A 16,051-nucleotide genomic window follows, 5' to 3' on the forward strand; every position below is an offset into this window, starting at 1 on the left:
GTTCAGTTGCTATTTGATTTATGGCTAACTGTAATCTATTGTCAAAGAAACCTCATGATTACATTTAAGTTAAGGATGTCTGGTTTTTTTGTGGGGAGGCGGGGAAGACTTAAATTTAAAATAAATGTTCATTTTCCTCATCAGATTAACTGAATACTATTTTAATTTGGGATTTCAAAATTAAGGTTCAGTTTTATAGAGCATATGTGACTTGTCACCTATATGAACTAATTTTCCCGTGTTCGTTGACTTCCCTTTGGTTTTGTTTCTTAAGGCTCAGTCACTGTCACTGTCCTAGTTTAAGAACGCATTGCGTCTCATAAGGATTTCTAACTTGTGGTTCCAGTTCAAGTCGAGCATCCCACCAGTTCGTTCGTTCATGAAATGTTTGTTAAGGACTTCCCAGGCCCTGTGCTAAGAGAAAGGAACAGAGTATTGCTCATCACTCTCAGATCAGGAAAGAATAGCAGCTGACAATCTGACATTAAGGAAGAAAAATAGAGTAGAACATAACAATTTATTTCCAAAGTCATTCTCAATAAAGATAACCAGCTTTTCTCTATGTCCTATTTCCCTTCCTCCTTTCTTCAGCTTCTTTTTTTCCTACAAAGCCCTTTAAATCAGGTAAAACCAAGCCTGTAAGGTCCTAATAGCAGATAAATAAAAAACTCCTTAGTAATAATACTGCACAAGTAATGCAGTCTGTTTCACGGGTAAATCAGAATGCTTAGATAAGTTGCTTTTCTGGAGACTCCTGTTCTAGGAATAGAGTAGACCAGAGACGGATCAAACGCTCAAAATTTCCCTCTCAAGCTCTCACACTCAGGGTAAGCATGATAGAGAACATCTGAGTGTGTGGTGCAGTGATTGGTGAGAACTATGCCCTTTTCTTACAGGATTTTATATAATCCTTTCTAGCATATCAATGAACAAAGAAGCTACTCTTTTCCATCATTTTAAAAGCTGGGTCTTCTGTCTCAGTTCAATAAATATTTATTGATTCTTTCCTATGAGAGTCCCCTAGCACTATGGTAGGCTCCGCAGACACTCTCTACCTTTAAAGATCGTGCATTGAAATGGAAGTGAGGAGGTGGTGTGGAATATGTGCAGGGCTAGGAGGTACAAACACCTTGTCTAGTGTTCATATTTTCTCACGAGGCAGACTTCTGAATGCCCTCTTTAATAATCCTTGGCATATTATGGGAATCAGAATTCCCCAGACGTCTGTCAGTATTTGTTGTGTTTTGTTTTCTTTGAACTATAGAATTAACATATTAAAAGCATTTCCTAAGCATTTGTATGTAGTAACATCTCCCTAGCCCCATTAATACCCCCATTCCCTGGAGCATGCCTTTATTCTATTTATTTATTTATTTACTTATTTATTTATGAAAATACTTAAAGGTATTACTAGGGTACCAAATTATTTTCACCAATGAAAACTATAAGACCTGGAAAGCAATTTGGCAACACAGATCAAGAAACGTTTTTTACAAGTCCACATCTTTGGACTTCCCTGGTGGTGCAGTGGTCAAGAATCTGCCTGCCAATGCAGGGGACACAGGTTCGATCCCTGATCCGGGACGATCCCACATGCCATGGAGCAGCTAAGCCCATGCACCACAACTACTGAGCCTGCGCTCCAGAGCCCGCGCACCACAACTACTGAAGCCCGTGTGCCTAGAGCCCGTGCTCCACAACAAGAGAAGCCTGTGCACAGCAAGGAAGAGTAGCCCCCGCTCACTGCGACTAGAGAAAGCCTGTGCGCAGCAATGAAGACCCAACGCAGCCAAAAATAAATTAATTTTTTAAAAAAGAGCAAATTAAACCCCAAATAAACAAATAATAAAAAGTGAAAATCAATAAAATAGAAAACAAAAAAATATATAAAAACAATAAAATAAATATTTATTTTTGGTTGTGTTGGGTCTTCATTGCTACACACGGGCTTTCTCTAGTTGCGGTGAGCTGGGGCTACTCTTCGTTGCAGTGTGCGTGCTTCTCATTGCCATGGCTTCTCTTGTGGAGCACGGGCTCTAGAGCGCAGGCTCAGCAGCTGTGGCACACGGGCTTAGTTGCTCCGCGGCATGTGGGATCTTCCCGGACTAGGGCTCGAACCCATGTCCCCTGCATTGGCAGGCAGATTCTTAACCACTGCGCCACCAGGGAAGTCCCCAAAATAAATAAATTTTTAAAAAAAAGTCCATATCCTTAGTTCCATTAATTCCCTTTCTGGAGTCCATCCGTAGGAAATAGAAATTAAAGCCAATATCATTTTATAGAAATGTTTATCACAGCATTATTTATAATATTTAATATTTGAATATTCATAAAAATCTAATAATAGATAATTAATCCACATGACAGAGTGTTTTATGGTCTTTAAAATGTCTTTGAAGAATATTTAATGACATGAGGAAATGCTCTTGAAAAAAAACAGGTAAAGTTGTATAAGAATCCAAATTGTATTATGTCTTTGTGTATGTTTTGGACTGTGAAGAATTAATTTGCTGTTACCCCAGTTCTAGTAAATAGAGTTCAACTGAAATTAGGTTCCATAATTTCAAAGAAAGCTTTTCATTTTTCTGATTTTTAAAATGTTGTCAGTTGCCAACTTAATCCCTCCCAATTGCTGTTCACTTGCTGAAATCTACATTGTGACTTCATATCAGTATTCAGGATACTTGTGCTTTAAGATCTTAGAATATAAATGTATCAGAGGTATTGCTTATATTTAGATGATTGATATTAAGTACATTTTAGACAGTAAGGTTTACTCCTTGTGTATAGGTTAGCATTCAGCATTATTTTCTGCCTGTAGGTTTTCCTTAATAACTAAGAATATTTTTTTCTTTGTCCTGACTTTACAGATTATAAGTACACCACAGAGACTAACCAGTTCAGGAAGTGTTCTGATTGGGAGTCCATATACCCCTGCACCAGCAATGGTTACTCAGACACACATAGCAGAAGCTACTGGCTGGGTCCCTGGGTAAGAGTGGTACTGCAAATTACCATTCTTAAAAACCTTTTTTTTTTTTTAAGTTCTGATCTTTTTTTCTCACTGTCTTGTCTTCTGTTCTTGTTTTATGTTCTTAAAAACTCATATGTTTCCTTTTAAATCACCTATTTTATTTCACTTTATATCCTAGATATAAATCAGCTCTGGAGCAACCATTTTTTAAAATTTTATTTTAATTAATTAATTAGGCTGCACCACCACAGCATGCAGGATCTTACTTCCCCAACCAGGGATTGAACCTGTGCCCCCTGCAGTGGAAGCGTGGAGACCTAACCACTGGACCACCAGGGAAATCCCTGGAGCAACCATTATTAAACAGAAAAATAGAACAATAACTTGTAACTGAATCTTCTTTCTTCAACTCTGAAAGAAGACTACTTTTTATGATTGTGACATTTAGCCACTTTGGAGATGTAAAAACTGCATTTTATATTGTTTTAACAAACATTAGAAAGGAGTTTTATATATATGTGTGTGTGTACTCAGAATTTCCCCTTAAAACCAGCATGTTTATTTCCTTTAAAACCAGAAAAGGAACTAGGAAAAAGAGCCCAAATATATTAAAACTTTCATTGAGTTTTATCTTCGTTCCTTTAAACACTGGGCAATTAAATCAGTATCCCTTCTTTGTTACTCATTTGCCACTTTTAGTGTCAAATCTCTATGTTTCTTTACCTGTAAAATACCTTCATTCAACCTTTCTCCACTCCTTATCATTTTAGCATCTCATCCTTCCATAAAAGAAAAGAAGTAGTAAAATAAATGATTCAGTTTTAGTTTGTCACTTTAGAAGTTATTTCCAAGGTGGCAGGCCACACTGGTGGTTCTATCATTGACTTACAATTGTGAGTTCTAGCAAACAGACAGTAAATCTTGGTTGAGTAAGAATCTCCTTGCTTCAAGGATATTAAGGAAATGAACGAAATAACAATCCTGGCAAAGTGCTTTAAGCCATACACACAGACAGAGACAGCAGAGTTTCATGTGTATACATAATGTCTTTTCCATTATCAAATAAGATGAAGTGACAGAGTCACCTGTAATTCCTTTGCCTTTATTCAGTCGTTAACAACATTTCTCATGTAGATCTAAGATCTAAAAATCTTGGATTTTTTCATAGCCTTGAGAGATAATTTAATGAAAGCCAAGCCTGTGCCAGTAGTGTTGGCCTACTTAGGAGATGACCAGAGTTTGGCTATTTTCACCACCAGCTGTGCTTTATGCTGGGGGTAGTCTGATTATCTAATGTTTTTATAGTCATTTCTCCCAGAGCAAATAAAACTTTTCTATGCCTTCTCCTGTATAAATCTGCAGTATTTTCCTCCCTAAAGATTCATTGAGTTCATTTCAGACTATGGCTATCATGTTGTGATTTCTTTGTCCAGTGATAAAATTTAAGTTTTTATTTCATGTACATATCTTTTATATTTGTTACTTTTGTGTTTGGATATTTTCCATGTGGAATTAGACAAGTTACAATAAACTATTCATGAAATAAAGTTCTTTATGCATGTTCTTTTTATGGTATCTTTTTTTCTTTTCAGTGATAGAAAACGGGCTAGAGAATTTATAGACTCTGATTTTTCAGAAAGGTGAGTATAAGTTTAACTATTTTGTTTAGGAGATGCTACTGCATAGAGAGGGGTTTGGTACCCAGACTCTAATGAGATGTTTTTCTTCATATAACTTTAACTTTGTTGAGTTTCTACCGTTATTTCATTCCACACTGAGTATTCTGCTTCATTCATCATTACATAAATTTATTGTATTTGTGTGGTTTCAAAAGATACTATTCTGTGAGTAGACTGTCTGTTGGCAGTATGCCATTTAGCCCCCTCCCTCCTTTTGGGAGTTGAAGTGTTTTGCCAAAGTGAATACTCCCCATTACCCCCAAATACACAAACTTTTTAAAAACAAGTTTCATTGAACACATTTAAAGGTCATAGTAAATTCTCACTTCGTTTTTTTCCTTCCAGCCCTATTGAGATATAATTGACACACAGCACTGTGTAAGTTTAAGGTATACAGCATAATGACTTGATTTACATACATCATGAAGCGACTATCACAGTAAGTTTAGTGAACATCTGCCATCTCATATAGGTATAAAATTAAAGAAATAAAAAAATAAAAATGTTTTTCCTGTGATGAGAACTCTTAGGATTTACTCTTAATAACTTTCATATATAACATGCATCAGTGTTACTCTATCATGTTGTACATTACATCTCACTTTTTTCTTAAGTAAGACAGCCAGTGTAATATAACCTTTCCTTAGACTAATTAGGACAGTGGTTCTCAGTTCTTGGTGTGCATCAGAGTCACCTGTGGTCTGTTGAATAAACTGCAATTGCCTACTAAGTCAGAAACTCCAGGATTGAAAACTATCACTTTAGGGTCGTTATTTGAACTTAAGTTCAGTGTTCCACAAAAGCCACTCTACTGAATATCGTATTAATGTCACACTATGTTAAAACAAGACACGTAATCTCAGAGGCTGTTGAGTTCTGTAAGATAGTTACTATTTTAGATAAAACCTTGTCATCAATGCTTTTTAAAATTTACTTTTGATTCTGAGATTTTGGAATTGCTTTTGTCAATTGTGTTTTCATCTCTTTTCTCCTGTTAGGTCGTCTGCTTTCAATACAATAGTTTTCTGTTTCTCCAGTTTCTCGTTGCTTTCTCTGATTTGCTGTGCACTGAGAAACTACTTGGCCAGATGTGTTAGAATTCAGTCTAAAATAAAAGTGAATAGGTTCTGAGTGAGGACCTTGGGGCTGTATAAAAGAATGTGTGTTTTCTTGCATTGACACTAGCTCTGCTTTAGTTCCTTGGTGGCCTTTGTAGTTTACTTCTCACATCTTAACTGTTTTGAACAGATAAAATCATGTCTGAGGAACTGCTATATCATATAGACATATATGGCGAGATGGTCTTTTCTCTCTAATGGAAATTCTGGCTCATACTGGTTTTTCTTCATGTATATCCTTGGAAAGGGCAGCAGCACACTTTTTTTTTTTTTGCGGTACGCGGGCCTCTCACTGCTGTGGCCTCTCCCGTTGCGGAGCACAGGCTCCGGACGCGCAGGCTCAGCGGCCATGGCTCACGGGTCCAGCCACTCCGCGGCATGTGGGATCTTCCCGGACCGGGGCACGAACCCATGTCCCCTGCATCAGCAGGCGGACTCTCAACCACTGCGCCACCAGGGAAGCCCAGCACAAGTTTTTTTAACCATATATTTAGCACTATTTAAGGCCTTAAAATGGAACTATGCATTAGTTATGATTGGTGGCACCTATGTATTGCAAATAATATAAAAAACAAGGTTCTTTTTATTCTTTATAAGAGAGAAAACTCTAAAGAGCACATATAAAAGTACCAGATTAAATTCATTGGTATAGCCACTGATTCGACTTTCCCTTTCTGCATTTGGTTCAGTGGCCTTTTTTCCTAGTGCTTTTTATTATTCTCTTTTTATTCTTTAATATAACTTTTCTATAATGAATCCCATTCCCTCTCCCTAATCAAGCCACAAAAATTACTACGTGTGGTTTTCTTTTGTTGTTGTTGACCTTACAAATGTTATTTTCCTCGAAATTTATGTGTTTTTCTGTAATGCTGAGAAAAGTCTTCTGTTCCCTTTTCCCAAGTGCTGAGCTTCAAAAAGCCAGCTCTCAACCCAAAGTAATCTTCTTCATCTCTTTAATGTCTTATATGTTGATTTAGTATCATATGTAATTATTTTTATTACTGTTCCTCAGGGATATGGAGAGAGAGAGTGAAAGAGAGAGAGAGAGATAAAACACACACACACATACTCCCACACAGATAAATACCACCGTTTTATCCTCATCTTACACTTGACAGTACAACCTTAAGTATGTTTTACACAGCTATTCCTTCGTCAGGTTCATTTGCGAGAGCAAGTCAGTTTCTGAAGAAATTTTTTGTTGGTTAAAGATCCATTGATGTATTCTAATTGGTTTTTTTCCCTGTGTTCTGATCCACTGGAGTTGTTTGCAAAGAGCTTGTGGAAGGAGCTGCGAAAGCCCCCTTTCTGGTCTTGCCGGGGGTTTTGATCCTGAAAGATGTTTGCTCACTTTCTCTTTCTCCCTTTGGACAGAATATGGTGGTGTCTTCTAAATGCATCTCTTCCAAATAGGGAAGGGGGACCTATTTGGGATCTCTTGGGTGGAGAGAAGGTCCTGGATGTGTGATGGGCAGTGGCAATAGCCTGCATATGTATTACTGTATTCCTGTCTTAAATGACTAGGATTTAGCACAGTGGTGTTTCACTGTTCCTTTGTGCTCATGTAATCTTAAGACCTTTTTTTAAAAATTCTGTTGGAATACAGTTAAAACCCTTTTATTTAGAATAAACTAATAATTTATAATAAACTAATATAATTTAAACTATAATAAGCTAATAAAAATCAATATAATATCTGTACTGCTTCAGTGATGTTTATGAAGTTGTTTGTTCAACAATTGTTTTTAAATTAATTTATTTATTTAGTTTTGGCTGTGTTGGATCTTTGTTGCCACGTGCGGGCTTTCTCTAGTTGTGGCTAGCGGGGGCTACTCTTTGTTGCGGTGTGCAGGCTTCTCATTGCGGTGGCTTCTCGTTGCAGAGCATGGGCTCTAGGCATGCAGGCTTCAGTAGTTGTGGCACACGGGCTCAGCAGTAGTGGCTCGCGGGCTCTAGAGCACAGGCTGAGTAGTTGTGGCGCACGGGCTTACTTGCTCCGCGGCATGTGGAATCTTCCCGGACCAGGGCTCGAACCTGTGTCCCCAGCATTGGCAGGCAGATTCTTAACCACTGCGCCAACAAATATTTTGATGTGATAAATGTTGGTATGTTCTAGGCATTGGCAAGAATAATAAACAAAATAGATAAGTCTCTGCCCGTTAAAGAGCTTATATTGGGGATGGGGGAGCAATAAACAAAATAAGATAATTTTAGATTGTGATAGGTGGTATGTAGAAAACTAAGAAGGACGATTTGTAGAGTATTGGAAGGATGGTGGCTACCTTAGAAAGGCCTTTCTAAGGGGGTGACATTTGAATGCAAGGAAGACAGGCATGTAAATACCCTCAGGGAGCCAGGGGTTCTAGGCAGAAGGAATGGCAAATGCAGAGCTTCTAAGTGAGGAACGAGGTTGTTGTATTTGGGGAAGCACAGTGGCTTGGAGAGAGTGAGAAAGTCAAAGAGTGATGTGGGATGAGGATGGAGAGGTAGGCAAGAGTCAGAACATGAAAAGCCTTGTAGGTCATGGTAGAGAATCTGGTTTTTATTCTAAACAGGGTTTTAAGTAGGGAAGTGACATGATCTAATTTACATTGACTGCTGAGGGGGAATGGACTCTGAGAAGACAAGAACAGAAGCAGGGAAATCAGTTAGAAGGCTGTTGCAGGGCACACTGGCCTGGCAGTGGAGATGGAAGAAAAAAATGGATAAATTTTGGAAATAGAATCAACAGGATTTATTGATAGATTGGATGAAGGGAAGAGAGAAATAAAAGATGGCTCCTGTTTTTTTGCAGTGAGAGCTGGGTGAATATTGATGCCATTTAGACTTACTGTAGTTAGGAGTAGGTTTGGGGAGGAATTGAGTTTTGTTTTGGACATATGAAGTTTGATAAGTTTATTAGTTATCTAAGTGATCATATCGTTAGTGTATAAGTAGTATCATCAGCTTGTAATTCGTCACAGGCCTGGATGACATAACCCAGGGTGGGGAGAGAGTGAAGATCTGTAAGTGATCAACATTTACTTCCCATTCAACAATCCCCCCCAACACACACACAATGAATACATATGTACAGGAAAGTGGGGTTTGGGGTTTTTTTCCTAAATTATTTTACTAAATTACTAAATTATTTTGCTGATTTAAACATTCCAGTTAACTTATTTGAATGGGAAATGAGGTTTTTATTGTATATTTTATATAATTTCTTATGTAAATGGAATACATTTATTATAACTTATACCCGGAGGTATACTGTTATACTACAAATTTGAGTTTAATATTACTTTTGTAAATAAATATAAATTATTATGGGAAAATATAAAAAGACAGTGATTGTGGATTCTAGTTAAGTGCCTGGAAAAATAAATACTTTTTATTCCTTGGGAGTAATTCTTTTAAATACTTCCTATGAATATGAAATTATGAATACTTCAGATGAAATAAAATACAGCATGCTTTTCAAACTGTGCTGTATTAGTAGTTTTATTTTCTTAAATATTAAAAAAATTTTCAATTTGGTTTTATTTGGCAAGGAATGCTTCCTACTGGTTCTTTTTTTTTTTTTGATTTAGGGACTAATAGAGATGATAGTGTGTACATCCTGTGGCCAAATTTTGGTGTTATTTGGAAAGAGGGTCTTGGTGTTTCAGAGAGCTCAGGTTTTAGGAAAATGTGTAAACTCTACTTATTTAAGGTTTAGAGGGCTTCCCTGGTGGCGCAGGGGTTGAGAGTCCGCCTGCTGTTGCAGGGGACACGGGTTCGTGCCCCGGTCCGGGAAGATCCCACATGCCGCGGAGTGGCTGGGCCCGTGAGCCATGGCCGCTGAGCCTGCGCGTCTGGAGCCTGTGCTCCGCAATGGGAGAGGCCACAATAGTGAGAGGCCCGCGTACCGCCAAAAAAAAAAAAAAAAAAAAAAAAAGATTTAGATAGGGGGCTTCCAGTTTGAGATGATGGGCTGAACACCCATTTTTAATCCCCAGCCCCTAAGATCATAATAAAATTTTTTGTGTAAAAAAATAATAAAAAATAAATCTCTTAAATTGCCGTAAAACATGATAGAGATGTAGATTTTCCAAGGACTTGAAGGTGAAAGCTGGTGTGATTATAATGATGACAAGTGAAATTAGAGAAATCCACATCCCAAAATACGCATGGGAGAAGTCAGATTTGGAAGCTGCTCTCGCCTGCACTGACATGGAGAGGCCCCAGGCTCAGAGTTGGCAGGTAATTAAAAAGCAAGAAGGAATTGGCAGGGGAGGTGCTGAGGGCAATGAAATGAAAAAACTATCCAAGGAGTACCTGGGCCAGTGGAACCTTCTCAACCCTCCAGATCCACTGTCCCTGCCATCCTGTCTCCACACACATAAAAATTACATGTTGTGGCATATATTAGTACTTCATTCCTTTTCATTGCCCAATTATATAACATTGTATGGATATACCACATTTTGTCTATATTTGTTCATTGATGATGGACATTTGAGTTGTTTTTACTTTTTGGCTATTATAACTACTGCTATGAACATTTGTGAACAAGTTTTTACATGGATATAAGTTCTCATTTCTCTTGGATTATATACTTAGGAGTGGAGGTGCTAACAGACAGTTTCTAGAGTGGCTGTACCATTTTACCTTCCCACCAGCAAAAGGTTCCAGTTTCTCCACATCCTTGCCAATACTTATTCTCCATCTTTTTTTATTATAGCCATACTTGTAGATGTGAAATGGTATCTCTTTTTTTTTTTTTTTTTTTTTTTTTTTTTTTGCGGTACGCGGGCCTCTCACTGTCGTGGCCTCTCCCGTTGCGGAGCACAGGCTCCGGACGCACAGGCCCAGCGGCCATGGCTCATGGGCCCAGCCGCTCTGCGGCATGTGGGATCTTCCCTGACCGGGGCATGAACCCGTGTCCCCTGCATCGGCAGGCGGACTCTCAACCACTGCGCCACCAGGGAAGCCCCTCATTTTGGTTTTGATTTGCATTTCCCTAATGGTTAATGATGTTGAGCATCTTTTCATATCTTGTTTTCTTTTTATTGAAGTATAGCTGATTTACAATGTTGTGCTGATCTCTGCTGTACAGCAGAGTGACTCAGTTATACATGTATAGACATTCTCTTTTTTACATTCTTTTCTATTATGGTTTATCACAGAATGTTGAATATAGTTCCCTGTGCTATACAGTAGGACCTTGTTGTTTATCCATCCTGTATATAATAGTTTACATCTGCTAATCCCAAACTCCCACTCTGCCCCTCTCCCACCCCCTCCCCCTTGGCAACTCTGTTCTCTATATCTGTGAGTCTGTTGCTGTTTTGTACATAGATTCATTTGTGCCATATTTTAGATTCCACATACAAGTGATACCATGTGGTATCTGTCTTTCTCTTTCTGATTTGCTTCACTTAGTATGATAATCTCTAGTTACATCCATGTTGCTCTAAGTGGCATTATTTCATTCTTTTTTGTGGCTGAGTAGTATTCCATTGTATATATGTACCACATCTTTATCCATTCATCTGTTGATGGACATTTAGGTTGTTTCCATGTTTTGGCTATTGTGAATAGTGCTGCTGTGAACATAGGGGTGCATGTGTCTTTTTGAATTATAGTTTTGTCTGGGTTTATGCCCAGGAGTGGGATTGCTGGATCATATGGTAGTTCTATTTTTAGTTTTCTGAGGAACCTCCATACTGTTCTCCATAGTGGCTGCACCAGCTTACATTCCCACCAACAGTGCATGAGGGTTTTCTTTTCTCCACACCCTCTCTGGCATTTCCTATTTGTAGACTTTTTAGTGATGGCCCTGCTTTTTTAAAGATTTATTTATTTATTTATTATTTAATTTATTTATTTTTGGCTGTGTTGGGTCTTAGTTGTGGCACGTGGGATCTTTGTTGAGGCATGTGGGATCATTCGTTGTGGCGCGCAGGCTTCTCTCTAGTTGTAGTTTTCTCTTCTCTAGTTGTGGCGTGCAGGTTCCAGGGTGCGTGGGCTCTGTAGTTGTGGCACACGGGCTTAGCTGCCCCGTGGCATGTGGGATCTTAGTTCCCTGACCAGGGATCGGACCTGCTTGCCCTGCATTATAAGGCAGATTCTTTACTACTGGATCACCAGGGAAGTCCCAGTGATGGCCATTCTGACTGGTGTGAGGTGGGTACCTCATTGTTGTTTTGATTTGCATTTCTCTAATAATTAGTGATGTTGAACATCTTTTCTTGGGGCTACTGGCCATCTGTATGTCTTCTTTGGAGAAATGTCTATTAAGATTTTATGCCCATTTTTTGATTGGGTTGTTTTTTGTTGTTGTTGTTGAGTTGTATGAGCTGTTTGTATTATTTTGGAAGTTAATCCCTTGTCTGTTGCATCATTTGCAAATATTTTCTCCCAGTCTGTAGGTTGTCTTTTTGTTTTTTTTTTGTGTGTGTGTGTGGTTTCCTTTGCTGTGCAAAACCTTCTAAGTTTGATCAGATCCCATTTGTTTATTTTTGTTTTTATTCCTATTGCCTTGGGAGACTGACCTAAGGAAACATTGGTATGATTGATTTATGTCAGAGCATGTTTTGCCTATGCTCTCTTCTAGGAGTTTTATGGTGTCGTGTCCTATGTTTAAGTCTTTAAGCCATTTTGAATTTCTTTTGTGCATGATGTGAAGGTGCGTTCTAACTTTATTGATTCACATGCAGCTGTCCCAAGTCTTTTTTTTATCTTACTAGTATAAATATCTTATAAATAATTTCTGGCAGCTTCTAACCAATGAAATATATTGCACAATAAACCACCTCACATCTTCCAGAAAGAAAAAAACACTAAATTTGAATAGTAATGACCCACTGAATTAGGACACAATTGAAATTTGCTTTAAATATTTCTTTGGGGAAGGGGATACACACTTCTACTCAATTAAGAGAAACGTTTTTACAGTTTGGAGGTCTTTTGTGTTTTGTTTTTTTTTTTAATCATGCCATGAATTCATAGGGACTGGGTTCTGGCAGCTCAGACTCCTTTCCATTGGTTCTCACAAAGTGTGCATCTCTAGGTGGAGCAGGCTGGTGCTTCAATTGAACCCAAGTACCTTTCTCTTTGGCTTTTTTCTTTTTCTGGTCATTTTCCTTCACACGTTTCAGGAAGCCATCTTAGCTCTTAGAGTGCTTAATTTGCTTCATAATCTCTTTGCAGGACTCTTGCCCTTAACTCGTTTGTTTACAACAGTGCCAACAGCAGCTGGGTGACATTGTAGACTCTTCTGGTAGCATTTATGGGGTGTTCCCTTTTGAACAGTGCCCATTCCCTTGATGTCTACAATATCATCTTTCTTGTAGATTGGCATATTTGTAGCCAAAGGAACAACTCCATGTTTTCTAAAAGGCCTAGAGAACATATAGCGGGTACTCCTCCATCCCTTTGTGTTGATCATTTTGGTGAATTACTAGAAGATGGCATTATTGCTGAAAGGAAGTCTAAATATGTTCCTTGAAAAACTCTATTCCGATCTTTTGGGTTGTTGTTGTTGTTTTTTCTATTGAGTTGTAAGAATTCTTTATGGATTATAGATACAGGACCCTTATCTGATACATGATTTGCAAAATAATTCTCCTATTCTATGGATTGTTTTTTCACCTACTTGAAGCACAGAAGTTTTAAATTTTGATTATGTTTATCTGTTGGGTTTTTTTTTTCTTCTTGTGTTACTTATGCTTTTGGTGTCCTGTCTTATTTAAAAAAAGAAAAAACATTGTCAAATCCAAGATCACAAAGACTTAACGCCTGTATTTTCTTCTAAGAGTTTTATGGCTTTGCTCTTACATTTAGATCTTTGATCCATCTTGAGTTAATTTTTGTCACACGTGACATTATAAGGTTAATTTGTCTAATGTAACCCAAAAGCGTATAGAAGATACATGAAAATGTAGACATTTATTTTTATAACATTTTTCAACCATTTAAATTTTTAAAATAAGCCTGGTTTTAAATTTATCATTTTAAATTATTAGCTAAATTAGGAAAGTTTGACTTTAAGTTTTTTTAAGTTTAACGAAGCTAAATTAACTTTGGGTTTTTTTGGCCGCACTGCGCAGCACATGGAACTCCCCCCACCAGGGATTGAACCTGCGTCGCCTGCGGTGGAAGCACGGAATCTTAACCACTAGACCGATAGGGAAGTCCTGAGTTATTTTGGCTTTAACCCTCATTTTGTGGTGGAAACACAAGCATTCCTGAACTATTTTTGTCAAGAAAGGCACATCTTTTCTGAATGTGGTGACAGTAGTAGTAAGCCAGATGTGACAATGGAAATAGTTTAGAGAATGAAGAACAATAAAGTTTGTTTTGCTCAGAAGCATGTTCCCTTGTATACTGAGTTTGACTTTTTTTGAAATAATGATGAAATGCTAAAACCACAACATCTTATTTTATAGATATTCAGGCTCATGAAGCCATCAACACTTAAGCACAAAAGACAACAAAACATAAATAAGTTCAAAAGCAAAAAAACCACTGAGAAAATAAATAAGAAATTATTGTGCATCTGTTGCCAGTATCCATCTGCAGAACTTTTTCACCATCCCATACTGCCACTCCTCACTGATTAAGCAATAACTCCCCACTTTCTCCTCTTCCAGTCTGCGGTAACCATAGTTTTACTTTCTGTCTTTATAAATTCGACTATTTTAGGTACCTCATATAAGAGGAATCATACAATATTTACCCTTTTGTGTCTGGCTTATTTCACTTATCATGTCTTCAAGGTTCATTCATGTTGTATCAGAATTTCATTTTTTTAAAAGCTGAAGAATCTGTTATGTGCATTTACCACATTCTGTTTATTCATTCATCTATTGATATTTGGGTTGTTTTCACCTTTTGGCTATTGTGAATATTGCTGGTATGAATGTGGGTATACAAACATCTGTTTGAGACCCTACTTTAAATTTCTTTGGGTATATACCCTAAAGTGGAATTGCTGGATCATATGGTAATTATATGCTCAGTTTTTTGTGGAACTACCATAGTATTTTCTACAATGGCTGCACCGTTTTACATTCCCACCAGCAGTGCACGAAGGCTCCAATTTTTCCACATCCTCCCAACACTTAACTGTTTTTTGTTGTTGTTTTTAATAATAGCCATCCTAATGTGTGTGAGTGGTGTCTCATTGTGGTTTTGATTTGCATTTCCCTAATGATTAGTGATGTTGATCATCTTTTTATGTACTTACTGGCCGTTTGTATATCTTCTTGGAAGAAACATCTTTTCAAGTCCTTTGTCCATTTTTGAGTTGAGTTGTTTTTGTTGTTGTTGAGTTCTTTATATAGCCTTTTACCTTTTAATGTTCTTTTACTAGAGGTGTTGTTCACTTAACTTTTAAAGAAGTGGTTTATAGAATTGGTTGCAGAACCAAATCTCCTATCTGTGTACTGCAGGTATTAGCTATTCTAAATTCTGTTGAATTTTAATGTAGACATTGATTGGGTTTTGGCATGCTGCTCCACCAGCCTTCCAAAGATCAGGCTTAATTTCTTTTTTTAAAAAAGTTAATTAATTTATTTATTTTTGGCTGCGTTGGGTCTTTGTTGCTGCGTGTGGGCTTTCTCTGGTTGCGGCGAGTGGAGTCTACTCTTCTTTGCGGTGCGCAGGCTTCTCATTGCGGTGGCTTCTCTTGTTGCGGAGCACAGGTTCTAGGCGCGCGGGCTTCAGTAGTTGTGGCACGTGGGCTCAGTAGTTGTGGCTCGCGGGCTCTAGAGCGCAGGCTCAGTAGTTGTGGCGCACGGGCTTAGTTGCTCTACGGCATGTGGGATCTTCCTGGACCAGTTTTATATGTGATGTATGATTTAATCCTCACAGCAAGATGGGTATTTATGTCTGTATTTTTCAGATCAAGGAAAACTGTGGGATCAGAGTTAAATGAAGTAAACTGCTGAAAATATATAGTTAATAAGTAGTTTACCAGTGTTGATACTTAGCCACAGCTTTCTTCAAGTCTATCAATTCATACACTGAACTAACAGTATAAAACTCATACCTACAGTCTTATATCTGTGTTTTGAGAATATGTTCATAAGCATTTAATAGTTGTTAAAAATCTAGTTATTCCTATCTAGTTTCTTCCTTTAAATATTATCCAGGTATGACTGCAGAGGGCAAATTAGTCAAGTGATCCCCCCAAAACTACTGTATGATTGTCTTATTACTCTCTTTTTAAAAAAGACCTAGAATTATATGAAAAACAACAACCCTGCTTCATCCCTGGCTTTTAAAAAGTATGTAAACACTGAGTTAAGGAT

At 37.8% G+C, this 16,051-nt stretch overlaps 1 protein-coding gene across 9 annotated transcripts in view; it reads left to right on the plus strand.

The window, feature by feature from the left end:
- TFDP2 (transcription factor Dp-2) overlaps positions 1-16,051 on the plus strand; it is a 168,665-nt gene that overhangs the window by 115,177 nt on the left and 37,437 nt on the right. For all 9 annotated transcript variants that reach the window (XM_029213886.1, XM_029213887.1, XM_029213888.1 and 6 more), the window contains 2 exons: positions 2,871-2,992; positions 4,567-4,614. In XM_029213886.1, the coding sequence (XP_029069719.1) occupies positions 2,871-2,992; positions 4,567-4,614 (170 nt within the window). The remainder of the gene's footprint in view (positions 1-2,870; positions 2,993-4,566; positions 4,615-16,051) is intronic.

Source organism: Monodon monoceros, unplaced genomic scaffold, assembly GCF_005190385.1.
Source record: "Monodon monoceros isolate NGI ecotype Baffin Bay Population unplaced genomic scaffold, NGI_Narwhal_1 Super_Scaffold_11, whole genome shotgun sequence".
Lineage (NCBI taxonomy): Eukaryota > Metazoa > Chordata > Mammalia > Artiodactyla > Monodontidae > Monodon > Monodon monoceros.